At 43.9% G+C, this 25,358-nt stretch overlaps 1 protein-coding gene across 2 annotated transcripts in view; it reads right to left on the bottom strand.

Annotated features, from left to right (window-relative positions):
- The window catches only part of CLDN10 (claudin 10), a 112,981-nt gene extending 91,576 nt beyond the window's left edge, over nt 1-21,405 (bottom strand). Inside the window, exon 1 of one of the 2 annotated variants that reach the window (XM_043581666.1) lies at nt 20,944-21,405. In XM_043581666.1, coding sequence (XP_043437601.1) covers nt 20,944-21,157 — 214 coding nt within the window. In that variant the 5' untranslated portion in view covers nt 21,158-21,405. The remainder of the gene's footprint in view (nt 1-20,943) is intronic. The other variant, XM_043581675.1, reaches the window with a different exon arrangement.
- Between the last annotated feature and the right edge of the window lie 3,953 nt (nt 21,406-25,358).

The raw sequence follows: 25,358 nt of genomic DNA, 5'->3' as shown, positions 1-25,358 counted from the left end.
CCTGGGTGGCGCAGTCGGTTAAGCGTCCGACTTCAGCCAGGTCGTGAGTTCGAGCCCCGCGTCGGGCTCTGGGCTGATGGCTCGGAGCCCGGAGCCTGTTTCCGATTCTGTGTCTCCCTCTCTCTCTGCCCCTCCCCCGTTCATGCTCTGTCTCTCTCTGTCCCAAAAATAAATAAAAAACGTTGAAAAAAAAAAAACTTTAAAGGATGTGAAATTAAAGTTTAACCCCAGGTGACACAAACTTTTATTGCTTCTAACATCATGTTAAATAAAAGCCACCTCTGGCTTGTCCGCACCTGTCTCCGACCGTTTGGCCTGACACCGTCCTTCTTGCTGCGTCAGATGGCATCTGTTTTCAGTATCAAACTGGAGACTTTCTGCTAAGTCATCTCCAAGCCCAACTTCACTGGCACAATATGTTGCTTCATAAATTAAATTAAAGTCACAGGATGTTTTGGATTAGAGGGATCTTCCTTCAACCAGACCCGAGGTTAGTAAGAGAGTGTGACCTGTCTGGGCTAGAATTCCCTCATCCAAAACATCCAGAATATTTCACTGGATTAATTTGCAACTCACTGGGAGATTTTTGGTCCAATTTGCTAGAGATTTTCTGTCTGTTTCCATTTCTCTTTTCAATTCAGGTCAATATGCATTTATTCAGCTCTCTTATTGAAAATGATATGAAAAGTATTACTGAGTCAAAAGAATAAAGAAAACAGCAGATAAAATGCAAGGGAAGGAAGAAAAGTAATGAGTGAATAAATAAGTTCATTCATGAATAAAGAATTTATTCATGAATAAATAAATTCATTCATCCAACAAATGAACTTACAGAGCCCTTATTTTTGCCACGCTCTGAGCTAGGGAAGTACTGTGCAATATAGGGAGAAATATAAGTTACTGTTTCTTTTCTTCAGGAGCTTAGAATTTGGTTTTTTATTAAAAAATTTACCATTAGTTTAAATTCAACTTATATTGGTGTTTAATCTAATCAAAAACTTCACAAAGAAATAAATATGAACAATTTCCTTGCACCTTTGAGAAGATGTTGAACATTCTTTGTGGGGGAAGTCTAACAAGTCACACTGCACCCCAGGATAGGACATGTGTGTTTTGGTTGGATTGGATTCCATGGCCGCTAGCCAGTAGGCTATAGGAAGAGAATTTTTAAGACATATTTTTCCATTAGGGGCTATAGGAAATAATCCTTAGTACAGTATATCAGGTGTACGTTTTCCTTTGAGCAATGCTGTCAGCCCATGTGGCTTTAGGAGGAATTACCTTTAGCAAAAACTAATAGACAAGTAGAACCAAATGTTCCTATAGTTCTGAAACATATTGAGAAAAATCTGCATTTCACCCATCTATGGCCCAACCTTGCTTCTTGTTTCTCAAACAATAGTTCTTCAAGATTCAATGAAACAAAGTATGGAAAGCAACAGAAATGCCATGATGCAGTGTTCCTGAAAAGGTTAAGGTAGCTAAGGCCGCTAAACATTCACACAGAAAGGATGATTATGACACTGATGGCATTTTGGGGGCTGTTCCACTGTCCCCATGTCTTAGTTCCAAGTGCTGTAACGAAGTACCACGGACAGGGTGGATTATCAATGGAAATTTATTTCTGACTGTTCCAAAAGCTGGAAGTCTGAGATCAGGGTACCACACAGGCAGGTCTGCTGAGAGATCGCTTCCTGGTTGCTGACCTCTCACTGTACCCTCACATGGAGGAGAACAAAGAGCTCCTGGCTCATAAGGGCACTAATCCCTTCAAATCCTTTCACTAATCACCTTCCAAAGGTCCCGCCTCCTAATACTATCACGTTGGGGGTCAGGAGTCAACATAAGAATTTCAGGGTGAGGGGACACAAACATTCAGACCATTGCACCCTCCTCATGTCCTCTTGCTCACACTGGAACCTGAGCTCCATGAGGACAAAGACCTTTGTCTTGTTTTCTGCTGTGTCTCCAGTGCCCAGAACAATAGGTAGCACATAGTAGGGGCTCAATAAATATTGTACAATGAATGAGTGAGCAGATTAATGTTTCTCCTGCCCTGGCTAAGACAAATGTTGGATCTGAAGCTAAAGACCAAGAAAAGAGAACTTGCTTGCTTCATCCGTGCCCCTTGTGCCGTCTGACTTCCCTCTGCTGTACTTCATCCATCCACCCAGTGCTTTGCGCTGAACCTGCCTCATTTTCCTGGTGCTCTGCTACCTGTTGGAGTTATAAAAACAAAAAGAATAAGGCACAAGCCCTCAAGGAGAACGCAACCTCCGTTCTAAGAGAGGACCCTGAGGAAAGGTGAGAAGAGAAGGGAACTGATACATCCCAAATGTGAAACATAGGACTAGCAGGGTTTCTGGGTAAGAAGGAATCCAAGAGAACAATGGAAAGTGAGGTGAATTGTGATTGGACAAAGGTAAACTGTCCATCATTGAAAAGATCAAGGAATGAGGAGGTCTAATATGTCCTGGATCCCAGGAGTCCAGGACCATGATCAAGACTGAGTTCCAAGCTGCAAGAAGCTAACATGTAGCAGGAGAAACGAAGCAGAGGTACTGGTGATAGTGAGACAAAGTAGTGTGAAACCGGAGCCATAGGAAAAGTGCTGTCACCTGTGAGACAGATCCAAAGGAGGAAGCATATTTTCTCTGGCTGGCTTCCATGTTGTCATATTGTACCTGCTATGTGTAAGATGGTAAAGGGAAAACAAAGGCAATGAGGCTGGAGCCTGTCCTGCGAGTTCTAAGTCTAGGGGAGATACAGTACGTTCCTCCGTAACCTGCCATATACTGAGGCTGGCTTCCCCGGCTCATACCAGCTCTTGAGAGCCAATTGTTAAATTTTCAGGAACTTTGCATGCCCATTTTTAAACGCAGCCTTTAAAAAAGATTGGCGCACCTGGGTGGTTCAGTTGGCTGAGCATCCAACTCTTGATTTTGACTCAGATCATGATCCCAGGGTCGTGGTATCGAGTCCTGAGTTGGGCTCCATGCTGAGCACGGAACCTGCTCTAGATTCTCTCTCTGTCTCTCTGTCTCTGTCTCTGTCTCTCTCCTTCTGGCCCTTTCCCCCACCCACATGCTCTCTCTCTCTCTAATAAAATAAAATAAAATAGTATGTAAAGTTACAATGAAATAAGTTATCTTGAAGACAAAGGTAATAAATACTCAAAACACATCACTTCCTAAATCATTCTCTATGCTCTGGAGGCTTTCAGGTCTATTACATCCACACGACTTTGTGCCAGTGCATGTATCTTCCCAACTCTGTTCAAGAACATCACGTGGGTAGCTTGACATTGCCATGTTAGGAGTATTTACACCATTTACACCACAGAGATTGGCAAGTGCTGCAAACCTAGACTTAGTTCGGTGTTTTCATTTTCTTGTCTTAAGAAAATGATAGAGAAAGTGTTTCAAATGCAGATCAGACTTCAAAATGTAACATGTCTACAGTCACTGCATTGTGGATAGCACAAAAAATGGTGGAAATATTCCTCCAATATTCAAATTCATTATCAAATACAGCAAAGAAGGGAAAGCCTGGGGGAGGGGCGCCAGTTCCCTAGGAGATCACAGGCTTCATGGAGGGGAGGCCCAAGGCAGAGAAAATCAAGGGACCTGTGTCCTTGGAGGCCCTTGGCTTTACTTGCCCATTTGGTCCCTAGGGAGAGAAGGGATGCAGCTTTCTAATAGTAATGAGGCCACTGCCTGAGCCCGTTCCTGTGGCCTGTTTCCTGGGAACCAGGTGGAACACAGGCTCAGAGAACCACAAAAAGATGTATGAAGACAGGGTAAGCCCAGGAATCATCAAAGCCTCCAGAAATGGGAATATTCAACTTCTTTTGTGGCTCCAGAGTCCAGGCAGTACAGAACAAACTGTAGAGAAGGCAGGAAAGTCCCACTAGCGGAAAAAAATCAACAAGCCAGGGATTTCTGTAAAATGACTTTTTTTTTTAACTGGACTTGCAGGCTTGAAATTCAAACTTGATTATGAAGGGGGGATGGAATTAGGTACCACACTGCCCCCAAAATATCCCTTTGCATTTAAAAATCACATACTGTAGGCACACAGAGCTGGACAGCACTCTTTGCTATCAGTGTCTATTCAGATCCACAAGTTTTCACTGGACCAAGTTTTCTGAAAGGAACTGGGACCCTGACAGCCTCTCTACATCTTCCTTTCATACACACACACACACACACACACACACACACACACTGCCGTCTACTACCATCACTGAGCCCCCAAGATGGGGCCAGACTGCAAAAAGGGCAACAGTTTCCTTCCCAGCCTGCAGTCAACCCCCAAAAAGGGTGGGGAGAGAGGGAGAAGAGCCTAAGGCCATGACCTGGTCCCAGCATCAGGCTTCTTTAAATTGTTAGAGAGGATTGCAGGGTCCTGACCCAACGTGGCCCCAACATGAGCCATCTCCTGACTTCGCCATCCTGGCTGTGGGTGTATTTTGTGAGAAACATGTACCCAGAGGTGAATTGAAATTGCTACCAGTCTTGGGATCCTTGGGACAGTCTACCTGAAATTAACACAGGGAGGGAGGAGAGAAGGAGACAGAGTAGATACAGGGACATGCGAGGCCAGCAGTGGTGGGAATATGACCTTGAGGGAGAAAAGATGGCAGGAGAATTCTAAGTGTGAGGAGCTTATGCACAGCTGTGTCGTGGGGAGAGGGAAGCAGGGGTCTCTCTAGAAGCCACAACTGCATAGAAAACATAGGAAAACAGCAGGTAGGAGATGAGGAGATGATTACAAGCATCACCAGGGAAGCTCCAAAATATTGAGAGCAGGACCCCTGAAAAAGTCTGATTTCTGCCTGGAGTGCACTTGAATTGGGGCACAAATGTACGACGATAGCCTTGGTCCCCACACACTGGTACAGTGGAGAGCATCACTTTTACATACAGGAAAAACAAAATAAAAGTCATGAGATATAAGAGAGGTTAAAAGGTAATAAATAAATACATGCTGATTAAAGGGCGAGTCAAGATTTATAAATAGGAAGAGAAGACCTGTGAATTAAGTTCGTAATAAAAGAGAATCACAAATACTTTACGAAACTAAGGAAATACAGCAGAGTGGCAGGATGTGTGTGGGGTTGGGGAACCGGGTAACTAAGAGAAAATCCTGACAGAAAAAAAAATTCCAGGAAGGAAATAGCTTATTGTTAGAAAATGATTTTCCACTCCTCATCTCCACCGTGTGAGTTAAAATAAAGTAAGACACGTAAAAGCGGGACTATTTCCAAAGCAATCATCCTCAGACCTGTTTTGTAATACAGATAACCCAGCCGGTACCCAGCTATCTCGAGAAGGTTAGGGCTTGTAATTTAGGCTCTGCTGTCAGTGAATGGCACTTTCTGTTTACCCTGCACTTTCTACCAATTGCTCATAACGTGCAGAAACTTGAACCCTCACAGAAATGGCCATGCGATCCCGCCAGTCTTCAGAATCCAGCAGATGAGGAGCTGGAGAGGTCTTTTTTCCGCTGACCGTGGCCACGCGTGGCTGCGTGATTCATGGACAAGACCCACAGCCACATCCATATCTCCCAGCCATTAACTACCAAGAGGCGGACTCAGCCCAGAACCACTCACAGTATAGAAAATCCTCAGAGAGTGAGTCTGTTCAAATAATTAGAATAATCAGAGTCGTTTTGATCTCATTCTGATTTCTCAGTTCACCTTTCAAATGCAGGCTGTTTTCGATGGCCCAAAGAGAACATTGTGAATGGTGCCTGAGATTTCTCCTAATGTTAACATCTGAATGAGAGAACCATATGTGATCTTACAGCGAAGGAAAACAAGATCAGGGAGAAGGGTAGGGATCACGGAAATGTCCCAAATGCCAGAAATGCCATTGGTAAGCTTGGTAGCAAACCCCAGGTAAATTCTAGAATAGATAATTAAAGAGATGGTTTGCTCTTAGTAAAGAAAGAAGGTCCTGTCAGGAGCCAGCATGATTCCTAAGAGCAAGAAGCACCGAATTGGACACTCCCTTTTGATGAGGGTGGTTACTGGGTTCCTAAGACGCCTCACAACTTCTAGCACACCATGCTTTGGGACAGGAAGCAGAGACACGGGCCTGGTAGACCCCCAGATAGGCTCAGTGATGGCACCGAGGATGGCGGCCAGCCCCTGTGGTCCTATCCTTGCAACCATTCATTCAACCCGACCAAAAATTCACTAACTCAGCATGCACCTTCAGAGCATGGATTTTATGCAGGGCACTCTTCCAGGCAAGGGATAGAAAGACTTTGTTCAACCTCTGTTTTCACAGGGTTTATAATCGAGTGGTGGCAAAAAACAAGTACACAAGTAACCACAATACGAGCCAGAGAAACAAAATCACAATAAGGAAAGTACCCAATGCCATGGGGGGGGGGGGGGGGGCGGGCGGGGGGGGAGCAGATGGAGACAAAGGTCCCTTCTGGTTAGAAGATTAAAAAGCCTTTGCATGAGAGGTGGAATCTGAGGTAGAGGTTGAAGGGAGAGAGACGTGAGGGATGACGAAGAAAGGCATTTGCCCCAAATGGCGTGAGCAGAGGCACAGACTAGGAAAAAGATTAAGCACAAGGCCAGTCTGGTTGCAGCAGGGAGACTAGAAAGTCAGCACCGGGGGTGCCTGGGTGGCTCAGTCGGTTGAGCGTCCGACTTCAGCTCAGGTCACGATCTCGCAGTTCGTGGGTTCGAGCCCCGCGTCAGGCTCTGGGCTGATGGCTCAGAGCCTGGAGCCTGCTTCTGATTCTGTGTCTCCCTCTCTCTCTGCCCCTCCCCCACTCATGCTCTGTCTCTCTCTGTCTCAAAAATAAATAAACATTAAAAAAATTTTTTTTAATTAAAATAAATAAATAAATAAATAAATAAATAAATAAATAAATAAAGTCAGCACCGTCGTGGTGTGTTCCTTTTGCTGGGAATTATCCAGGGCGCATCCTCGGTGGATGGACAATGGACTGGGTTCAGGAGTCACAGTCTGACATTTGAATCCTGCCCGGGACACCACCTTAGCCATGAAACTGAGCCACTTATGTGACTTCCCTAAACTCTAGTTACCTCACCTATAGAACAGATGTGACTGTAGTGCCCACCTCAGATGGTCACTCTGGGAATTAAATGAGACGCTATGTAAAGTGGGGTCTGGCACGGAGTAAGTGCTCCCTAAATGCAATGAATAAAGGCCAAAATTAAATGGGAAAGTCTCCCTTTGCAAGTTTGACCTGGCGAATTTTAGAGCAAGTAGAAGAGCAGAAAAACCTTTTTTTTTTTTTTTTTTGATGTTTATTTATTTTTGAGAGAGAAAGAGAGAGAGCAAGCAGGGGAGGAGCAGAGAGAGAGGGAGACACAGAATCTGAAGCAGGCTCCAGGTTCTGAGCTGTCAGCAAGAGCCTGATGCGGGGCTCAAACCCCCAGTGGTGAGATCATGACCTGAGCAGAAGTCAGACACTTAACCGACTGAGCCACCCAGGTGCCTTGAAAAATCTGTCTTTCTAATATCTGGTCCCAATCTAGTTCAGCAGGGAGCACCCGGAGACTGAGCCCAGGTAGGCAATTGGCTGAACCAGAGACAAGGCAAACCTCCCAACCGGGAGAAGAGGAGGGTGTGGTGGGCAGATTCTGCAGGATTAGGCAAGTGACTGGATATGGGGTCTGAAGAAGCCCAGGCAGGCATTACGTGACTCCAGGTTTCTAGCCTAGGTGACCAGCTGAGTGGTGGTTTCATCCAAACAAGCAGGAAAGTCAGGAGGGGGTTGTGGGGAGGAGACAAAGAAAATAGCATGGAATTCCGAAGAGGGAAGGCTTGGTGAAAGCCTGGAGTCAGCAGTTTGAAAGAAGCAAGGGCGGGGCGCCTGGGTGGCTCCAAGGGTTGAGCCTCCAACTTCCATTCAGGTCATGATCTTCTGGTTCGTGAGTTTGAGCCCTGCGTCGGGCTCTGTGCTGACAGTTCAGGGCCTGGAGCCCACTTCGGATTCTGTGGCTCCCTCTCTCTGCCCCTCCCCCACTCATGCTCCGTCTCTCTGAAAAATAAATGAAAGAAAGAAAAGAAATATGTGCAGCCATCTGGAATTCTGGGGCAGGAGTGGGGAAGGGTAGGAGTAAACCCACAGAGACCACAGGGAATATGCTGCAGGTTTTTAGATGATGCTAAGCTGGGAAAGTAGCTAACGAAAAGATGACCAAATTTCATGATTTAAGGCAGTCTTAAAAGACTAGAATTGTGGTTTGGAGCAAACAACAATAATGGCTAACTCATATATATATCAACTCATTTAACCTTTCTCATAGGGAAAATATTATTAACCTCATTTTAAAGATAAGGAAACTGAAAGAGGTTAAGTAACTAGACCAAGGTCACGCAGCTAGTAATGACAGGCCTGGGATTTGAACAGGAAGTCAGGTTTCAAGGTCCCTACTCTGAAAGGAAGGAGAGGAGGGAGGGAGATAGAAAGGAGGAAGGTGGGAAGAAAGGAAGGAAGGAAGATAAGAAAAGGAAAAGAAAGGAGGGAGGGAGGAAACTGATCATTATGGAGGATTCACAACGTGCCAGGCCCCAAATTTCACCTGTACTTAGCAAGCTAGGAGACCCAGAAGGAGGTAAGGTGATTAAAAGTACATCTAGTAGACAAAGAGGACAGTGTGGTGGAGACTGTACTCCAGGGCTGTGAGAGGCATCGAGGATGAGGCCAGAAGCTAAGTTTCCTCTGCTGACCCCTGCTTCAGTGTGAATTTCTTCCTATTCTGGTGCTGACGAGCAGCGATCTTCAACTTCCGGTCCAGTGGTTCCACATTTCTAACTGTTCGCGAAAACCTCGGTCTCGGAGTCTGTCTTTTGGCTCCTCTGGGTATTGCGTGCGATACGTGCGAGGTTCTGCACTGGTGGGTGGTTGTGTGTGGTTCGACGTGGAACCTGAATGGTTGGTGTCTGTGTGTGTGTGTGGTACCCACACGGTGAATGTGAGCCTGTGTGCGTGTGTGTGGAATGTGTAAGTGTGTCTGCATGGTGAGAGTGGTACGGCTGTATAGTTGGCTGAAGAACCAACTGGGTCCACATGTGCATGTCCACATGGCACGAACATGCTAGCATGAATCTGCTGTATAATTCTAGTGGGATTGGACCACAAACTGGATGGCTCACCACCCTGGGCAAAGGCAGACCCCCACCTCCACCCTGCCCCCACCACTCCCAGGAAGGATTAACGAAGGCACCAGAAGCAGAAGCAGAAAGAGGGGGACAGAGCAGAGGCCATAATACTGAGCCCACAAGGACCTCGGCGCCCCCTACAGGATAGAGTTGGAGCTACAGCTGGAATAGGAAGTTTCAAGGCGAAAGCGCTACCTTCTCTCAGGCTCAAACTTGTTCCCAGTCCTAACTAGGACTGTTGTTCCCAGTCCTAACTTGAATCTGGGATAGAGGTTGTCAGTAGGATAACACAGGTATTTTCCCATGTTATAATACAATATAATATAATACAATATATAATATTGTATGTATAATATATGTTATATATATTATATATTACATATACATATATAATATTGTATATATAATAATAATACAATATAATATATTAATAATATAATATAATCATATAATACAAATGGATTCCAGATAATTCTATAATAGTGTCCACTGGTCCCTCTTTGTGGCTCCACCTCCTATCAAAGCCACAACTGACTGTTGGCACTTCCATTTGTCACCTAGGCTTTGTATTTCTGCTTCACCCTTTCCCACCTGCTTCTCCTTTTCCCCCAAATGCTCACAGCTTGGAGATATCCCCCGGTAGTTCTTCCCGAGGCACAGGGTGGCAGGAGAGCGTGTTCTGGTGAGGGAGCGGAAGCAGGAGGCAGATCAGTTGAGTTCAGAGAAGGCAATGGGTCAGGGCTGAGTGGGCAAGCAGGCTGGAATTATCGTGCAGGACAGTAATAAGACAGGTCTGGCCTGGAACCCAAACATTAGCCGGCAGAACGAAACGAGGGGTCTGAAGTCCAGGTTCAAATAGGAGGGAGAGTGGGCATCAGCTGATCTCCGGGAACTGGGAGGCTGAGCAAAGCAGTAAGCACATGGAGCCAGGGCACAGGGCCAAGGAAGGATCTCGATATAGCAGAGAATCAGTTTGGTAGGGACATTTATAGGAATCCTATTGAGCGGGCTGAAACCCTCAGATAAAACTGGCTCAGTGTTTGCTGGTGGGTTAAATGAAAACATCTGGCTGTAGTTAGATAGAAAATAGCCTTCATTCCCTCTGCCCCACTTGCCAAAAGTCCACATTTTGTGTTCTGGAGAGAATCAGTCTCCCAAGAGGATGGCTGGTCTGGTTTTTATACATGGGCTATATTTGGTACATATGAACCAAAAATATTGAGCCAAAGAAATTTAAAGGTAAGACTTGTCCTGGATGGCCCAGTTGGTTAAGCGTGGGACTTCACTTCAGGTTGTGATCTCACGGTTTGTGAGTTCGAGCCCCAGGGCCCCACATCGGGCTTTCTGCTGTCAGTGTGGAGCCTGCCTCAGATCTGTCTCCCTCCCTCTGCCTCTCCCCCTCTTGCGCGCACTCTCTCTCCCTCTCTCTCACAAAAGTAAATAAACATTAAAAAAAAAAAAGGCAAGACTTGTCCTGTCAAATCTCCAGTCCCCATCATTTAGCTTTATGCTTAAATTTAGGAGTCATTCCTTCCCTGGCAAGGGTTAGGTGGCATCCCTTGGATTTGCTTAGGACCTTTTAAAATATCAATATAGGGGTGCCTGGGTGGCTCAGTCAGTTGGGCATCTGACTTTGGCTCAGGTCATGATCTCATGGTTTGTGAGTTCCAGCCCTGCATTGGGCTCTGTGCTGACAGCTCAGAGCCTGAAGCCTGCCGGATTCTGTGTCTCCCTCTCTCTGTGCCCCCCCCCCCACTCATGCTCGCTTGCTCTCTTTCTCTCTCTCTCTCTCAAAAATAAATGAATATTAAAAAAAAAATTTTAAGAGTCTGTAAAATATCAATATAGATGGGGAATTACATATTCATTATTTTAATTCTAACATATAAATACATTGGTCCAAATATAATAACATTAATATAACATATATATTAGAACATTTACTACTTTAACTGGTGTTCCCTTCTAGGGCAAAGACAAAGCCTTTTTATTGCTATGTTCTCAAGTGCCCAGCACAGACCCCAACAGTTGTCCAAAAATATTTAAGTCAACATCAAATCAGGAAAATTGATGTTTAAATATCTCTTTCTCTTTTGACATGTTCACGGAATCTCAGATCTCAAACTGGAAATGACTATTCTACCTTCCCAGCCAGTGCAGGAATTATTTCTACCAACATTTTAGCAGAGAATCGTCAGCCTCCCCTGGATCCTTCTAGCCAGTTCTTTGTGGGACAACCTATTCTATTGTTGGGCAGCTCCAGTAGAAGTTTCTTCTTTGTAGAGCCCCTACATCTGATTCCAAAGCAAAGTTTACCCAGTAGTAATACTTGTCTCTTTCCCACTCCCCCTCCTTGACCATATTCTTCCCCCCCCCTTTTTTTTCCAGGTTAGACCATTGCCATTGTGAATTTATTTCATGAACCCTCATCCTCCAACTCATTGTCCTCTAGAGTCAATGAATGTGATTTATGTCCAGATCCTTTAAAATATGGTGCCCAAGACCAGCACAAGACAACGGAACTACAAAATATGGGGTAATACTATTACCCTCCTAACTCTGATATTCTTATGTGACTCCCTGAGGTTGCATTAAGCTTTCGACCTGCTCTGCAGCAGCTTTCTCTGTCACCGCTCATCATATCTCCAGACAGGAGTGCTCAGGGGCGTCCTTAATGCGACTCACCCCTCATGAGCCACCACATTGCTAAGTTTTATCAATTCTACCCCTAAGTATCTTCCTTGTCTGTTCCCACTGCTGTCCCCTTGGTTCAGGTTCTAATACGAAATACGGCACGATCTTTCTAGAATGCAGGCCCTATCCGGTATTCTCTGTTTGAAATGTCTCAATAGCTCTCCAGCCTCTCCGAGACAAAGTCTACATTTCTTCAGGGAGCTTAAAGGTTCCTTGGCAAGCTCCCCTTCTGCGATACCTGCAGGCTGACTTTTCACGTCCCTCCCCCTTCCCCCCCCCCCCCCCCCCCCCCCCTTCCTGCTCACAGTTCCCTGAGGCACTTGGTTCCTTCCGGCTCTGAGGCCTTCGCTTTCTGTGTCTGACGCTGTTCTAAACGTTCTCCACAAGTTAACTCACTTAATCCTCATCACCAGCCTCTGAAGGAAGGGATATGGTTCCCATTTTACAGATGGAGAGCTCAGGGGTCCAGCGTTTTGCCTGGAGTCGTGCAGTTAATAAATTGTAGAGCTGGAGGAGTCCCATAGCCTGAAATGCACGCCCTGTCTCTCTCCTTGGCAAACTTCTACCCATCTTTCAAGCCGGATCAAGCACTCGTTCTTCTGGGAAGTCTGCCTCCCCCCTGAACTTTACCATCAGATCTCACTTCTCATTCTGAGCTAATTGTCAGCTACACGGTTGTCAGCACCCACTGAGGATGTCCTTTTCCTCACTGAGTCCCCAGACCTATATTGTGTGCCAAGGACTCTAATGAACGAACGCTTTGGTGAAGGCACTTATTAGTGAATAAATGAATTAACTATTTACCGGGTTCCTTTGTAGTTGTAATATGGCATCACGGCAATTTGCCAAATTGTCAACCTTTGGTAATCAATTTTCCTGTAATACATACAAAAATCTGGCCAAAGCCCAGTTGTAAACCAGCTGGTTCCTGGCAGCTTCATTATCCCAGGTTCATTTAAGAGCAACAGAGTTACGAAGCACCCTGGGATCACCTAAAAGTGCGCAGCAGCAGGACGTTTTGAAATTACTAACGCCACCATACCGTTTGCCCCGAAAGCGTCCTTTGTGTCTTTTAGGAAGAGAACGAACGAGTAACGGAATCCGTGCGGAGGAGACACGGTAGAGCTGACTTGTCGCATGTGTGGTCAGAGGGGCCGTGGGCAGAGAGAAGAGCAGTGAACCCTGTGAAAAATAAACCTGAACCCTTTCCACAAGAAATACCAGGAGAAAACCAGCGCCGAAAACCAGGCAAGCACGCAAAGCCCGAAGGAGAAGCGAAATGGGAAAGCACTGGCCTCGCTGATCTACCTCTGCAAACACCCCGGGAGCTGCTATCATACGATATTGATTGCGTGTTCTTAGTTACTGCATTCTCAGTGCTCTGGCGGCTAGAGCCTCACGTGACCGCTGGGGGAGACACTGCCCTTCGGGGCTTACCTAGGCTCACGATCTAGAGCACCTTTCGTATGCAAATCAACAAAGCCAAGGCCCACTCCCCCAACGACCTCAATTCTCAAGCTTTCACGCTGCAAGCCTGTCTCTACCCTAATCAACCCAGGGGCCAGGTACAGACAATTTAGGACGGCCCCTACGCCCCAGAGCCCGCGGAGATCTTTCGGGCCAGCCAATCCGGAACTCGTTTAACCCGATTCCTCTGCTCCGCTCGCTCCCTCCCGGCAAAACCGTAGTGCCGGCGTCTGCCAGGCTTCTCTCTCACTCCGGCCTCCCGACAGGCTCTGGAGCGTCCCTACTGGTCCAGTGTGGGGAGCCATGCCTCCTGCCTCTAGGGGTCTGTGAGTATAAAAACTTCTTCCTTCACGACAGCATTTTGTGTCCGCATGTCTTACCATCCCTGATTAAAGCAAATTTCAGGGATGCCTGGGTGGCTCGGTCGGTTAAGCGTCCAACTTCATTCAGTTCAGGTCGTGGTTTGTGAGATCCAGCCCCACATGGGGCTCTGTGCTGACAGCGTGGAGCCTGCCTGGGTTTCTTTCTCCCTTTCTCTCTGTCCCTCCCCTACCTGTGCTCACTCTGTCTCTCTCTCTCAATAAATAAATAAACTTTAAAAAAAAAAAAAAAGAGGGGGGAAACAAAGTGAATTTAAATGACTTACACAAGGTCACACAAAAAATTAGTGGCAGAACTGGGACTTAAACACAAGTTTGGGGGCTAGTACCAAATGCTGAACGTTTCCCCTCAAAATCTGTGGATGACCATGCAAAGTTACAAAATATGCTCCCCTGTGAGCCTCAGTTACCTTGCCCATAAAATGGGGGCCATGGAATACTATCTTTTGGATAAAAGTAATCATGTCTGTGAAAGCGCTTTGTGAAATGTGAATATGACTCAAATCAATGTATTATACCGTCACAAAGTTTTTCCCAGTCCTCGGGGCTAGCAACACCTGAGTAAAGCTTTGTCCTTTCTTGGCTGCCCAACGTGTGAACACAGCACTGCTTCCCTAAATGGAGCACGAAGTGGATCTTTTCTTCCCATTTCGGACAGATGTGGCACATGACTGTCATGACACACAGGCTCACATCTGCAGTCAGAACCTGACTTCCCCATACAGCATGGTCTCACCTTATGAGGCCTAGCGAATCCCAAGCATAAACGGTGTGACTCTGATGAGCGCTGTAACCTTTGCATGATTATAAATGTGACACAGGGATGAGAGGCATCCTTCTGTTAGGCTTTGGATTCCAGGAAGCAGCTACTGTGGTCTGGCCAGAAGCAAGTTGATGGAACAGAAGGAACGGTCACCTCCCAACAGTTGAGATGTGAGCTTCACGGCACTGAAAGACCTGGTCACAGTAAAGAGCGCTCCCCTCCATGGTGAGTGTCTCCGTCTGGCATCGTATAAGGCACTTTGCCTATGTTATCTTGTTTACACACCATCTAACAGGTAAGAAAACTGAAGCACAGAGAGATTCAGACCCTTAGTAAGTGGCGAGTCCATTAGACTCCAGGACCAAGCTCTAAACAGGATTTCTCAAACTTTTAGTGTGCATAGGAGACACCCGGAGATGTTAAAATGCAGATTTTGATTCAGTAGGTCTGTGGTAGAGCCCGAGATTCTGAATTTCTAACAAGCTCCCAAGCGATACAGATGCTGCCGGTCTGAGGACCATACGTTACGAAGCGAAGCTCTAAATCATTATGTGTCTCGAAAAATGCATCTTGCGTCTCGTCATAAAAAACGCTCATGGCTCTTCTTTTAAGCACTTCCCTGGGGCCTTCTCCCTTGGCCAGAGCTTGGTGACAGGAGATGCCCTCTCCATCTATTAAATGTTACAATTTAGCTCCGTGAACAATTTCTTCTTCCATTTGTTTGGTCCACGAAACTTTAGTGAGTGCCTGCTAGGAGCCAGCCACCATGGTGGGTACCGAGGATACCAGGATAAATAATGTAAGGTCCTGGCCTCCAAGAGACTGGTAATGGAGACAAGCCATCCTGACAATCTCTGGGGCTTCCGGGAAGGAGCAGGCAGCACCCAGATGCAGAATTCCAAGTCCAACCGTGGCTGCTTTAGCTCCAGTGCCACCTTCACCACGACACGGGCACGTGTCAGCCCCATGCATGGCATTCTCTCGACATAGAGACAATTTTATGGTGGCTCATCCTGTCCAGATTCTGCGGTGAGAATTAATTCACCTACCTTGGGGCAGCACACATAAAAAATTATGCCATTTTTTGTCGGGACAAAAGCATGTTGAATGTTTCTTTGGCAGTTTTCACCCCCAAAATAAGCCTAAGACAAAACTTGGAGTTTTTCTTCTTCTTTTTTTTAAGTTTATTTATTTGGGGCACCCAGGTGGCTGAGTTGGTTAAGCGTCTGACTTCAGCTCATATCATGATCTCTCAGTTTGTGAGTTCAAGCCCTGCATCCAGCTCTCTGCTGTCAGTGTGGAGCCTGCCTTGGATCCTCTGACTCCCTCTCTATCTCTCTGCCCCCTCCCCTACTTATGGGCAGGAGCACACTCACGTGCGTGCTCTCTCTCAAAACAAATAAATATTTTAAAAATTACATTAATTTACGTATTTTGAGAGGGAGATGGGAGGGAAGGGCAGAGAGAGAGAGAGAGAGAGAGAGAGAGAGAGAGAGAGAGAGAGAATCCCAAGCAGGCTTTCTGCTGTCAGCACAGTGCCCAACTTGAGGCTCGAACTCACAAACCGTGAGATCACGACCTGAGCTAAAGTTAGAGGCTTAACTGACTGAGCCACCCAGGTGCCTCTAGATTTACTTACTGTTATTTAATCATAGACTAAGACACACATTTCAGCGAGCAAGAAATCTCTTATGACATCAGATGGCTCCCAGCTGTTCCCCATATAGTGAATAAACACCCACAGAAAGCTCCTTTTCTCTAGCAAATGCCATTCCTTTGCCCCCATTCTTATGGCATGGCTGGTGAGGGGAGAGAGAGAGAGACGGAGGCAGCAGAAAGTGAGGAGAGAAAGAAGCTTCGTACTCCTGTAGGCAGCCAGCATCACTTGACGGCCAGCATCCAGAATAGTGTTTGGTTTCGTTCCAGTGAAATCCTGGCACCTTTACTTTGCTTGTTACTCATAAGGTCATTTAAGGTCATTAAACCTATCTCCACCCAGATGCAGATAAGATTCTAAACAGTCAGGAACACAGGAAGCCAGCTAAGATAATAGATAAGGGGAGAAAAAGAAGGGCTAATCTCTGGAGCAGTTATGTTCCAGGAGCCTTTTATAGCTGTAATTCTTCGGTGAACTGCAACGTGGTGAAGCATCACAAAACCCTGGAATTGAACTTCAGGTTGAAGGATACTTCAAGGGACTGTTGGAGTCCAGCTCTCTCAATTTACAGAAAAGAAATTTATGAATGAGACAGATTCATTTGCAAAGTCAAGGTCTGGCAACTGGTTAATAAAAGAGAATTTGAAGTTTGGTCTGCTGAATTGCAATTCAGTGATCTTCCTTATTGTTGCCTGAGTACATGTCCTCAATCACTCAATTCACGACACTCTGGCCTTCCTCCAGGAGTACAATTTTGCCCTCATCAGGAACCATCTATCTCATTCATAATTTTGTTCATTCAGCCATGTTGCAAATATCTGTCCAGAGCCCAGTGTGTGCCAGGAACATAAGGAGAGCCTAACAGTCTAGTCTTCGAGGTAACCCCCACCAGGCAGCTTCAGTCCCTCCCCTTAGCAGTGCTCTCTGGACCCAGCCTTCCCCGTCAGAAAGGACCGCTTCCCTCCCTATGAGCAATGCCCTGTTTTCATAGTTAAAATATCCTTATTAACGGTGACAGGAGAGAAAATCAAAACATGACGGAACAAGAGACATAGCCTGTGGTGGATATTGCCCCCAGAGAAAGTGACGTGCTCTGGGGATTGAGTCAAGGAGCTCCCAGGCTGTGATGAGGACTGAATTACAAGGATCCGTAGGGTGTGTTTCTGAAATCCACCCCACAGAACTGCAGTTGAAGAGGGCCTCTATTTTTCTCAATACTGTAAATGCTCCCTGTCCAGAGAGGGTGCTGGCTCACATCAAGTCTCTAAAGGCTGTAGTCACTAATCCTCTGAATGGGTCCCTGAAAACCTGCAGCTCTTGAGACAGCGGAGAGTGTTAGCAACAACAAGGTACGACTCTGGCAATGAAGTTATGTAACCAGCAAGGCAAAAAGTAAACAAACAGAAACCCTGGCAGCTCAGAAAGTTTTTTTCTTTTTCTTTCTCAAGGGAGGCTTAATCTGACCTAAGTCTAAGCAGATTTGTCTCAAATTGACACAGCAGGGCTTCAATAGTTTGTTATTTTTAAATGTGATATACTCATTTTCATTTCTCATTGGCTTCTGAGTTCTTGTCTCAATTTGGAATTACTGGGATCTCCGAGAGCCTACTGGCAGAGAGGCTTTCCCGACACCCCTGTTGTTGTGTTTTCAAAGAGGAGCAAAGGAAAAGCAACCAGTATCGTCAGCAATGATTCCATGTGAATAAGGAAATCCAACTGTGAGTCCCCATTTCCTTTGGAAACATGAATTAGTGTTCCTGACTTTGAAAATAGATTTCTGTAGCAACTTGTTTATTTTATAAAGATTTTTATTCAGGAGGAAGAAAGGGGAGAGAGAATGTTAAATTAATTTTACATGTTCTAATCAAAGCACTGTCAGTGGACCAGATTTTTCAAAATACCTCTCATGTGCAGGGTACACAGCAGATCTAGAATACATTATCTTTAACATAAAAAGCAAAATCAGGGGGACAAAATTTAAAAATTGTTTTATGTTTATTTTTGAGAGAGAGACAGAGTGCAAGCAGGGGAGGAGCAGAAAGTGGGGGAGACACAGAATCCGAAGCAGGATCCAGGCTCTGAGCTGTCAGCACAGAGCCTGATGCAGGGTTCGAACCCATGAACCGCAAGATCATGACCTGAACTGAAGTCAGATGCTTAACCCACTAAGCCGCCCAGGTGCCCCAGGGTGATAAAATTTTAAGGGGGGGGGGGGGGGGAGATTATTTAGACCACCATGAACTACATAGTAACTATAACTTCTCACTCCATGTTTTCTAAGATGCATTTGGAGAAGTAGCTATTGAAGTCACACAGAAATCTACCATGATTCTTTAGCCCACTTTGGAACTAAGGTTAAATGTTAATTTTTCAAAATAACTGGGTTTTGTTAAGGAATATAGAATGAGGGATAATAAGACAAAATATTTTTTTAAAAAGATGAACCCACTAGCGGTGCCTGGCTGGCTCAATCAATAGAGCATATGACTCTTGATCTCAGGGTTGTGGGTTCGAGCCCCATGTTGGGTGTAGAGATTACATAAAAATTAAATCTTTAAAAAAAATCCTGAGGTGTCTGGGAGGCTCAGTCAGTTAAGTACCTGACTCTTGATTTTGGCTCAGGTCATGATCTCATCTGTACTGGGCATGGAGCCTACTTTGAAATTCTTTCTCTCTCTTCCTCTGCCCCTCTCCACCACTTGCTCTCTCTCTCTCTAAGAAAGTTTTTTTCCTTCAAAAACAATGAACCCCCCCCAAAAATAAATAAAATACAAAAATAATAAATTTTTAAAAAGAACCCAAGAAAGATCAAAGAAATACACTTACCCACGCAATATCTCGTCTGCTTGCTGCCCAAGATGGCAGTGGGCCAAAGGGGGCCATAGAGAAGGAAGAACCACAGAGATGTGCAGAATGACGCTAATGGTCTCCACCACACTCTTCCTCTCTCTTACAGTTTCCCCCTTGTTCCTAACAAAGCCTTCCATAGGAGAGGGAACGATTCTGAAGTATCTCAAAGTAAGTTTGTAAGTTGGGACTGAAAAGAAATATACCATTGATTCTTCAAATGGGTGCTTGAGAAAGTTCATTATTTGAGGGCCTACGTGGGCTATCCGAGCTTGAACATTTCCCTTGTCATTAGAAGTCTCCTGGATTTAACTAAGTATTCTCTCTTTATCCTTTGGCACACACTGTGCACTAATGACGGGGGTACTTGACACAAAATCCCATAAAATATTATGCTTTAGTAACTTCCTAGTTAAAATTTTATTTTCTTTACTGAGGCCAAGGTACAGTTTTGCCATTTAGTTGTGGAAAGACTACATTTTAAAAAATACCAGGGGTGGGGTGCCTGGTTGGCTCAGTTCGTTGAGCGTCCGACTCCGCCTCAGGTCATGATCTCACACTCCATGAGTTCGAGCCCCGCGTCAGGCTCTGTGCTAATAGCTCAGAGCCTGGAGCCTGCTTCAGATTCTGTGTCTCCCTCTCTCTCTGCCCTTCCCCTGCTCATGCTCTGTCTCTCTGTGTCTCAAAAAAATAAATAAAAACATTAAAAAAAATTTTTTAAATACCAGGGGCAATTTTTTAACATAATAAACCCACAACTTATGGCAGATTTGCAAAGGCATCAAATCACGAGGCAGATAGTGATTCTTGTGATGACATAAGAGCAGGTAGTTATCTCCCCGGAGGTATCCCGAGGTATGGAAATGCCTTCCAAGAAAAAAATGTCCCTAAGATACAGATACTTGTAATAGAGTTTCTAACATGCATAACGATGAAAGCTTGCTTGCATGTTTTAAAAAAAGTAAAACCAAGCAACAAAAAGGCAGTTTATGGGCATTTTCTTTCATGTAACTACTTTTTAAATTCTTCTTGCTCTGCTATTTTATCATTAAATATGATTTAAAAAAAAATAGAACCCCTCTGTAAACAAAATTCTTTTTTCACTCAGCACTGTCCTCCTTGTCATATGCTTTTACCCCCTTGAATATGTACAGGTGTATACATATATACGTGTGTGCATGTACTTCATACTCAGATGGCCTGGGGAAGTATAGGAATTGGGAATAATCTATGAATTACTGACAGCATGTGTGGATGTATATATGTGTGTCTGTAGATGTATAATGTATGTATACACACCTGTCTGGAAAAGATTCCTCCATGATGTGAGGCAAATTGAAACTACCTTTTAAATCACTTTTGGGGGCACCTGGATGGCTCATTGGGTTAAGTGTCCGACTCTTGTTTCGGCCGAGGTCATGGTCTCACGATTTCGAGAGTTCGAGCCCCAAGTCAGGCTCTGCGCTGGCAGGGTGGAGCCTGCTTGAGATTCTCTGCCTCCCTGTCTCCCTGCCCCTCCCCTGACCTGTGCTGTCTCTGTCTCTCTCAAAACAAAATAAAAATTAAAATAAATAAAATAGTCATTTCTGCCCTGTCCCTTGGAGTCTATCATTTGCACTGGGTATTTGTAAAAGATTCATGAGATTATTAACCTCCCTTTGTCATATAAAATACATGATTTAATTCTTTCAGCCCACGTTCATATACCTCATCCATCCTAGGCAATTTTTTTTTAGGATTTTATTTTTAAGTAATCGCGGCACCCAACATGGGGCTGGACCCCACAACCCCAAGGTCAAGAATCACATGCTCCACCCACTGAGCCAGCCGGGCGCCCCATCCTAGGTAATCCTTGACACTTTCACGAGCACTCAGTCTTTACAGAGTTAACAGCCAACTGTATGCAGCTGCTTCGGCACAGTGAGGGGAAAAGCGACATTTTACTTCCACCCCGAGCAAAGCCATTATATTTACCTTCTACTTTGAAGATAGTAAAGTGTGGTCGGCAATGGAAAGAACCCAACGCGTTACCTGCGCAGTTCATCCACAGACCCTGGTAAACCCAAGTGGCGGTTATCACCGATGATGCTCGGGTGGTCACTTTCCATTCATTGGACGCGGTGGCCGCGACAAGAGCTCCAAACCCTCCGACGCCAAACACCAGAGCTGAGATCTGCGCCCTGGACATGTCGCTCTGTCTTCTCCAGTGACACAGTCCAGACAGAACGCTTTGGTGGGCTAGGCATGCAGCGGGTGACTAGAGCTCGGACAGGTGTTATGGCAGGTTAACGCGGGTAGGGAACAGCATTTCATGCTCGGATGGCCTGCGGAAGGACCGGAATTCAGGATAGAGTCTGGTTCACCGATGGCATTTTAAAGATAGCTTGAGATGATCTTTCTAATTTCCTACACGGAGATTTACTAAAAAATTTTAGATGGATTTTAAAGGTTTTGATTTCGCAGATATTTTTTTTCCTGGCACCATAGTTAATGCTTAATTTTCTGTTAGCCTGAAGCTTAACGAACCGTGCACCGAGCAGATATTACAAAGTACAAATTATACAGTAACAGTTAAGGCTTATTTGACCAATTGCTTTAGTCTCGCATGCTTCTGAATCTTTATAGAAATGGAATCATATGGCAGGTATTCTTCGGTAACTTACTTTTTCACAGAACGTTATGTTCGTGAGATTCATCTATGTTCAAGAATGTAGTTGGCGGAAATATAGTACTTCATTAAGTGAATATACTACAATTTATTTATCCATGTTCCTGGAGATGAACATTTGTGTTGTTTCTTCCTCACCCCCACCGCCTCCCCCTCAATAACAGTGGGAACAGCTGTAAATATTCTCATGCATTTCTTTTTGTGCACCTGCTGCAAGAGCTTCTCCAGGGTAATCTTAGAAACAGAACTGCTAGGAAGCAGGAAATAAGTAGGAACTAATCTTCAACCTTATTGACAATACTAAGTTGCTGTACTGAGTAGTTCTAGTTGTTTGCCATCCTACAACCAGTGGGTGAATCCTCATTGGCTCACTTCATGACATGTGGCATTGGGGTGTTTCAGAATTGCTGGGTTTTGTTTGTTTTTTTTGGGGGGGGAGTGGTGGGGTTGGCCACTCTGATGAGTGTAAAGCTCTCCCGTTATGATGACTAACTTGTATTTCCTGATTACTAATGAAGCTGAGCATATTTTCACATATTTATTGGTTCATTGTGTTTTTGTCTACAGACATTTGTAGCTTTTGCTCATTTTATCCGTTGAGTTGCTTGACTTGTTATAATTTATTTTTAGTTCTATATACATCCTGGATAGCAATCATTTGTTGATTATTTACGTTGTAAATATCTTCTCCCAGTTTGTGGTTTGTCTTTATTCGGATATTTGATAAAGACTCTTGATTTTAGCATGCTTAAATTTACCAAGCATTTACACAAATCATTTTACTAAATGATTTGTGCTTTGAGATCTTGATTAAGAAGTCTCCCTCAGGGGCATCTGGGTGTCTCAGTTGGTTAAGCGTCCGACTCTCCATGAGCTCAAGCCCCCCATCAGGCTCTGTGCTGACAGCTCCGAGCCTGCTTGGGAGTCTCCCTCTGTCCCTCTCTCTGCCCCTGTCCAGTTCACAACTCTCTCTGTCTCTCTCAAAATAAATTTTAAAAAAACTTCTAAAAAATATTAAAAAAAAAAGAAATCTCCCTCAGAAATAGTAAATACGTTACCTTTTAATCCTATTTCAAAGTTTTAGCTTTTACATTTAAGTTCTTAAATCATCTAGAACTGATTTTTCAGGGCAGCTGGGTGGCTCAGTTGATTAAGTATCTGACTCTTGATCTCAGCTCAGGTCTTGATCTCAGGGTTGTGAATTCGAGCCCCTTGTTGGGCTCTGTGCTGGACATGAAACCTACTTTAAAAAAAATGGGGCACCTGGGTAGCTCAGTCAGTTGAGTTCCTGCTACTGATTTCAGCTCAGGTAATGATCTCACAGTTTTGTGAGTTCAAGCCCCATGTGGGGCTCTGTGCTGCCTGCTTGGAATTCAGTCTCTCCCTCCCTCCCTCTCTCTCTCTCTCTCTCTCTCTCTCTCTCTCTCTCTCTCTGCTCCTCCCCCACTTGAGCTGTCTCTGTCTCTCTCAAAAAAAGTAATTAAGCTTAAACTGGAATTTATTTTTCTGTTTTATGATTTGGGATCTATTTCATTTTTCAACATGGAAACCAAATTTTTCTGTCCCTACTAAATGGCCTCTGGTTTCCCTATTGATTTGCAATGTCACTTCTGTCATATCAGATGTAAATATTTACATGGTCTGTTTATGGACTCTCATAATCTGTTACATTTATCTGCTTGTCTGTTCCTGCACCCATATAATACTGGCTTAATTACTCTAATTTATAAATATTTCTTGAGATCTTGTTGATGTCTCATTTTTTGCTCTTGTTATCAAGAGTATCTGAGACTTTTTTTTTTAGCTCTTTGCTGTTCCTTACATATTTTAGAATAGACTTATGAAGTTATACACATATACATACCTACTGGGATGTTTATTGGAGGAAAGTAAATAACTTTATAAAGTTGAGCCTTCCAATGAGTATTGTATATCTCTTCATTTAACCCTTCTTTAATGTCTTTCATAAAGTTGAATATTTTAAGTAAATCTTGTTACATTTTTTGCCTGATTTATTTTTTTTAAGATTTTCTTTCTTTCTTTTTTAAATGTTTATTTTTGAGAGAGAGAGAGAGAGCACAAGCACAGGAGGGGCAGAGAGAGAGGGAGACACAGAATCTGAAGCAGGCTCCAGGCTCCAAGCTGTCAGCACAGAGCCTGATGCAGGGCGCGAACCCATGAAGTAAGAGATCATGACCTGAGCCGAAGTCGGACGCTTAACCAACTGAGCCATCCAGGCGCCCCAAGATTTTATTTTTACGTAATCTCTACACCTAACATGGAGCTCAAACCTACAACCCTGCGATCAAGAGCCACATGCTCCATTGATTGAACCAGCCAGGTACCCCATGCTAGATTTATTCTTAAACTTAAGACTCATTCTAGCATCTTTTTGTCTAACATATTTTATCCGATTTCCTTCTTGTATATACAGTGTTAGGGGTACCAACCCCCACGCAGTCAAAAATCCACATGTAACTTTTGATCCCCCAAAACTTACCTACTGTTGACCAGAAGCCTTACTCATAAACAGTTGATTAATACATATTTTATATACTATATGTATCATGTTCTGTATTCTTATAATAAAGTAAGCTAGAGAAAAGAAAATGTTATTAGTAAAATCATGAGGAAGAGAAAATACATTTACAATACTGTACTCTATTTATCAAAAAAATCCACATGTAAGCAGATGTGCTTGGTTCAAACCCTTATTCAAAGGTTTTTGAACATTTCGTTTTTCTTCTTTTTTGCATTTTTTAAAGTTTTTTCCCACATTTCAATTTTTCCACTTATTAAATTAGAAGTTGCACATTATTTGGGTTGTTTAATAGTTACTCTAGAAATTTTAATGCATATTTAACTTAATAAATAAAATCGATCATTGTCTTTATTCTCCTTATGAATAATATAAGGACCTTAAGATGTTTTAACATTAATATAACTCCTCTTCTGGCCTATGTTATTACTTTATTTCTATGTCATTTGATTTTTTTAGTCCCATGAATTAGAGTTTTATCTCCCCAGATGTTAGCCCGCACTTGCCATTATTACTACATACTGTCATTTTTCTTTTTTTGCTCACTATTCCATTTTGCCTCTCAAACCTTCCTTGTAAGTTTATTATTTTTCTTCTTCCTAAGGTCTATCCTTGTGAAGTTTCTCTAGTGAGGGACTGTTGGTAGTTACCTGTCTTAGTTTTTGTTTGCCAGATAATAATATATTTCTTCTGTGCTTGCTTTTGGTAGATAGTTTTCTGGGGGGTATACGGTTATAAGTTGACAATTGTTTCCACTCGTCACTTTGAAGATATAATTCTACTTCCATCTGACTTCCAGTGTTGTAGAGAAATCAAGAACTAGATTTATCATTTCTTTATAGATTAGTCCGTGCTTTGTGTTTGACTGATTTTAAGATTCTCTTTGGTTTTGGCAGTTTCGATTTGACTTTCTAAGTATGGATTATTTGTGGTAATCTCCTTTGGGATTTACTGAACTTCTTGAATCTAATCATTCATATCTGTCATCAATTCTGGAAAACTCTTAGTCCCTTCCCTCTAGAGATGTTACCTCTTCCCTATTCTTTCTTTATCTCCTTCTAGAACTCTGATAAGATCTATTTTTTTGTTCTGTTTGTCCTATTTCTTAACTTCTTTTTAATATTTTTAACCACTTTATCTCTCCATGCTGTATACTAGGTTTTTAAAAGATATATGTACTAA

Source organism: Prionailurus bengalensis, chromosome A1 (assembly GCF_016509475.1).
Source record: "Prionailurus bengalensis isolate Pbe53 chromosome A1, Fcat_Pben_1.1_paternal_pri, whole genome shotgun sequence".
Taxonomy (NCBI): Eukaryota; Metazoa; Chordata; class Mammalia; order Carnivora; family Felidae; genus Prionailurus; species Prionailurus bengalensis.
The sequence above is the reverse complement of the archived record's forward strand: the minus strand, read 5'-3'. Positions and strand labels throughout refer to the sequence as shown.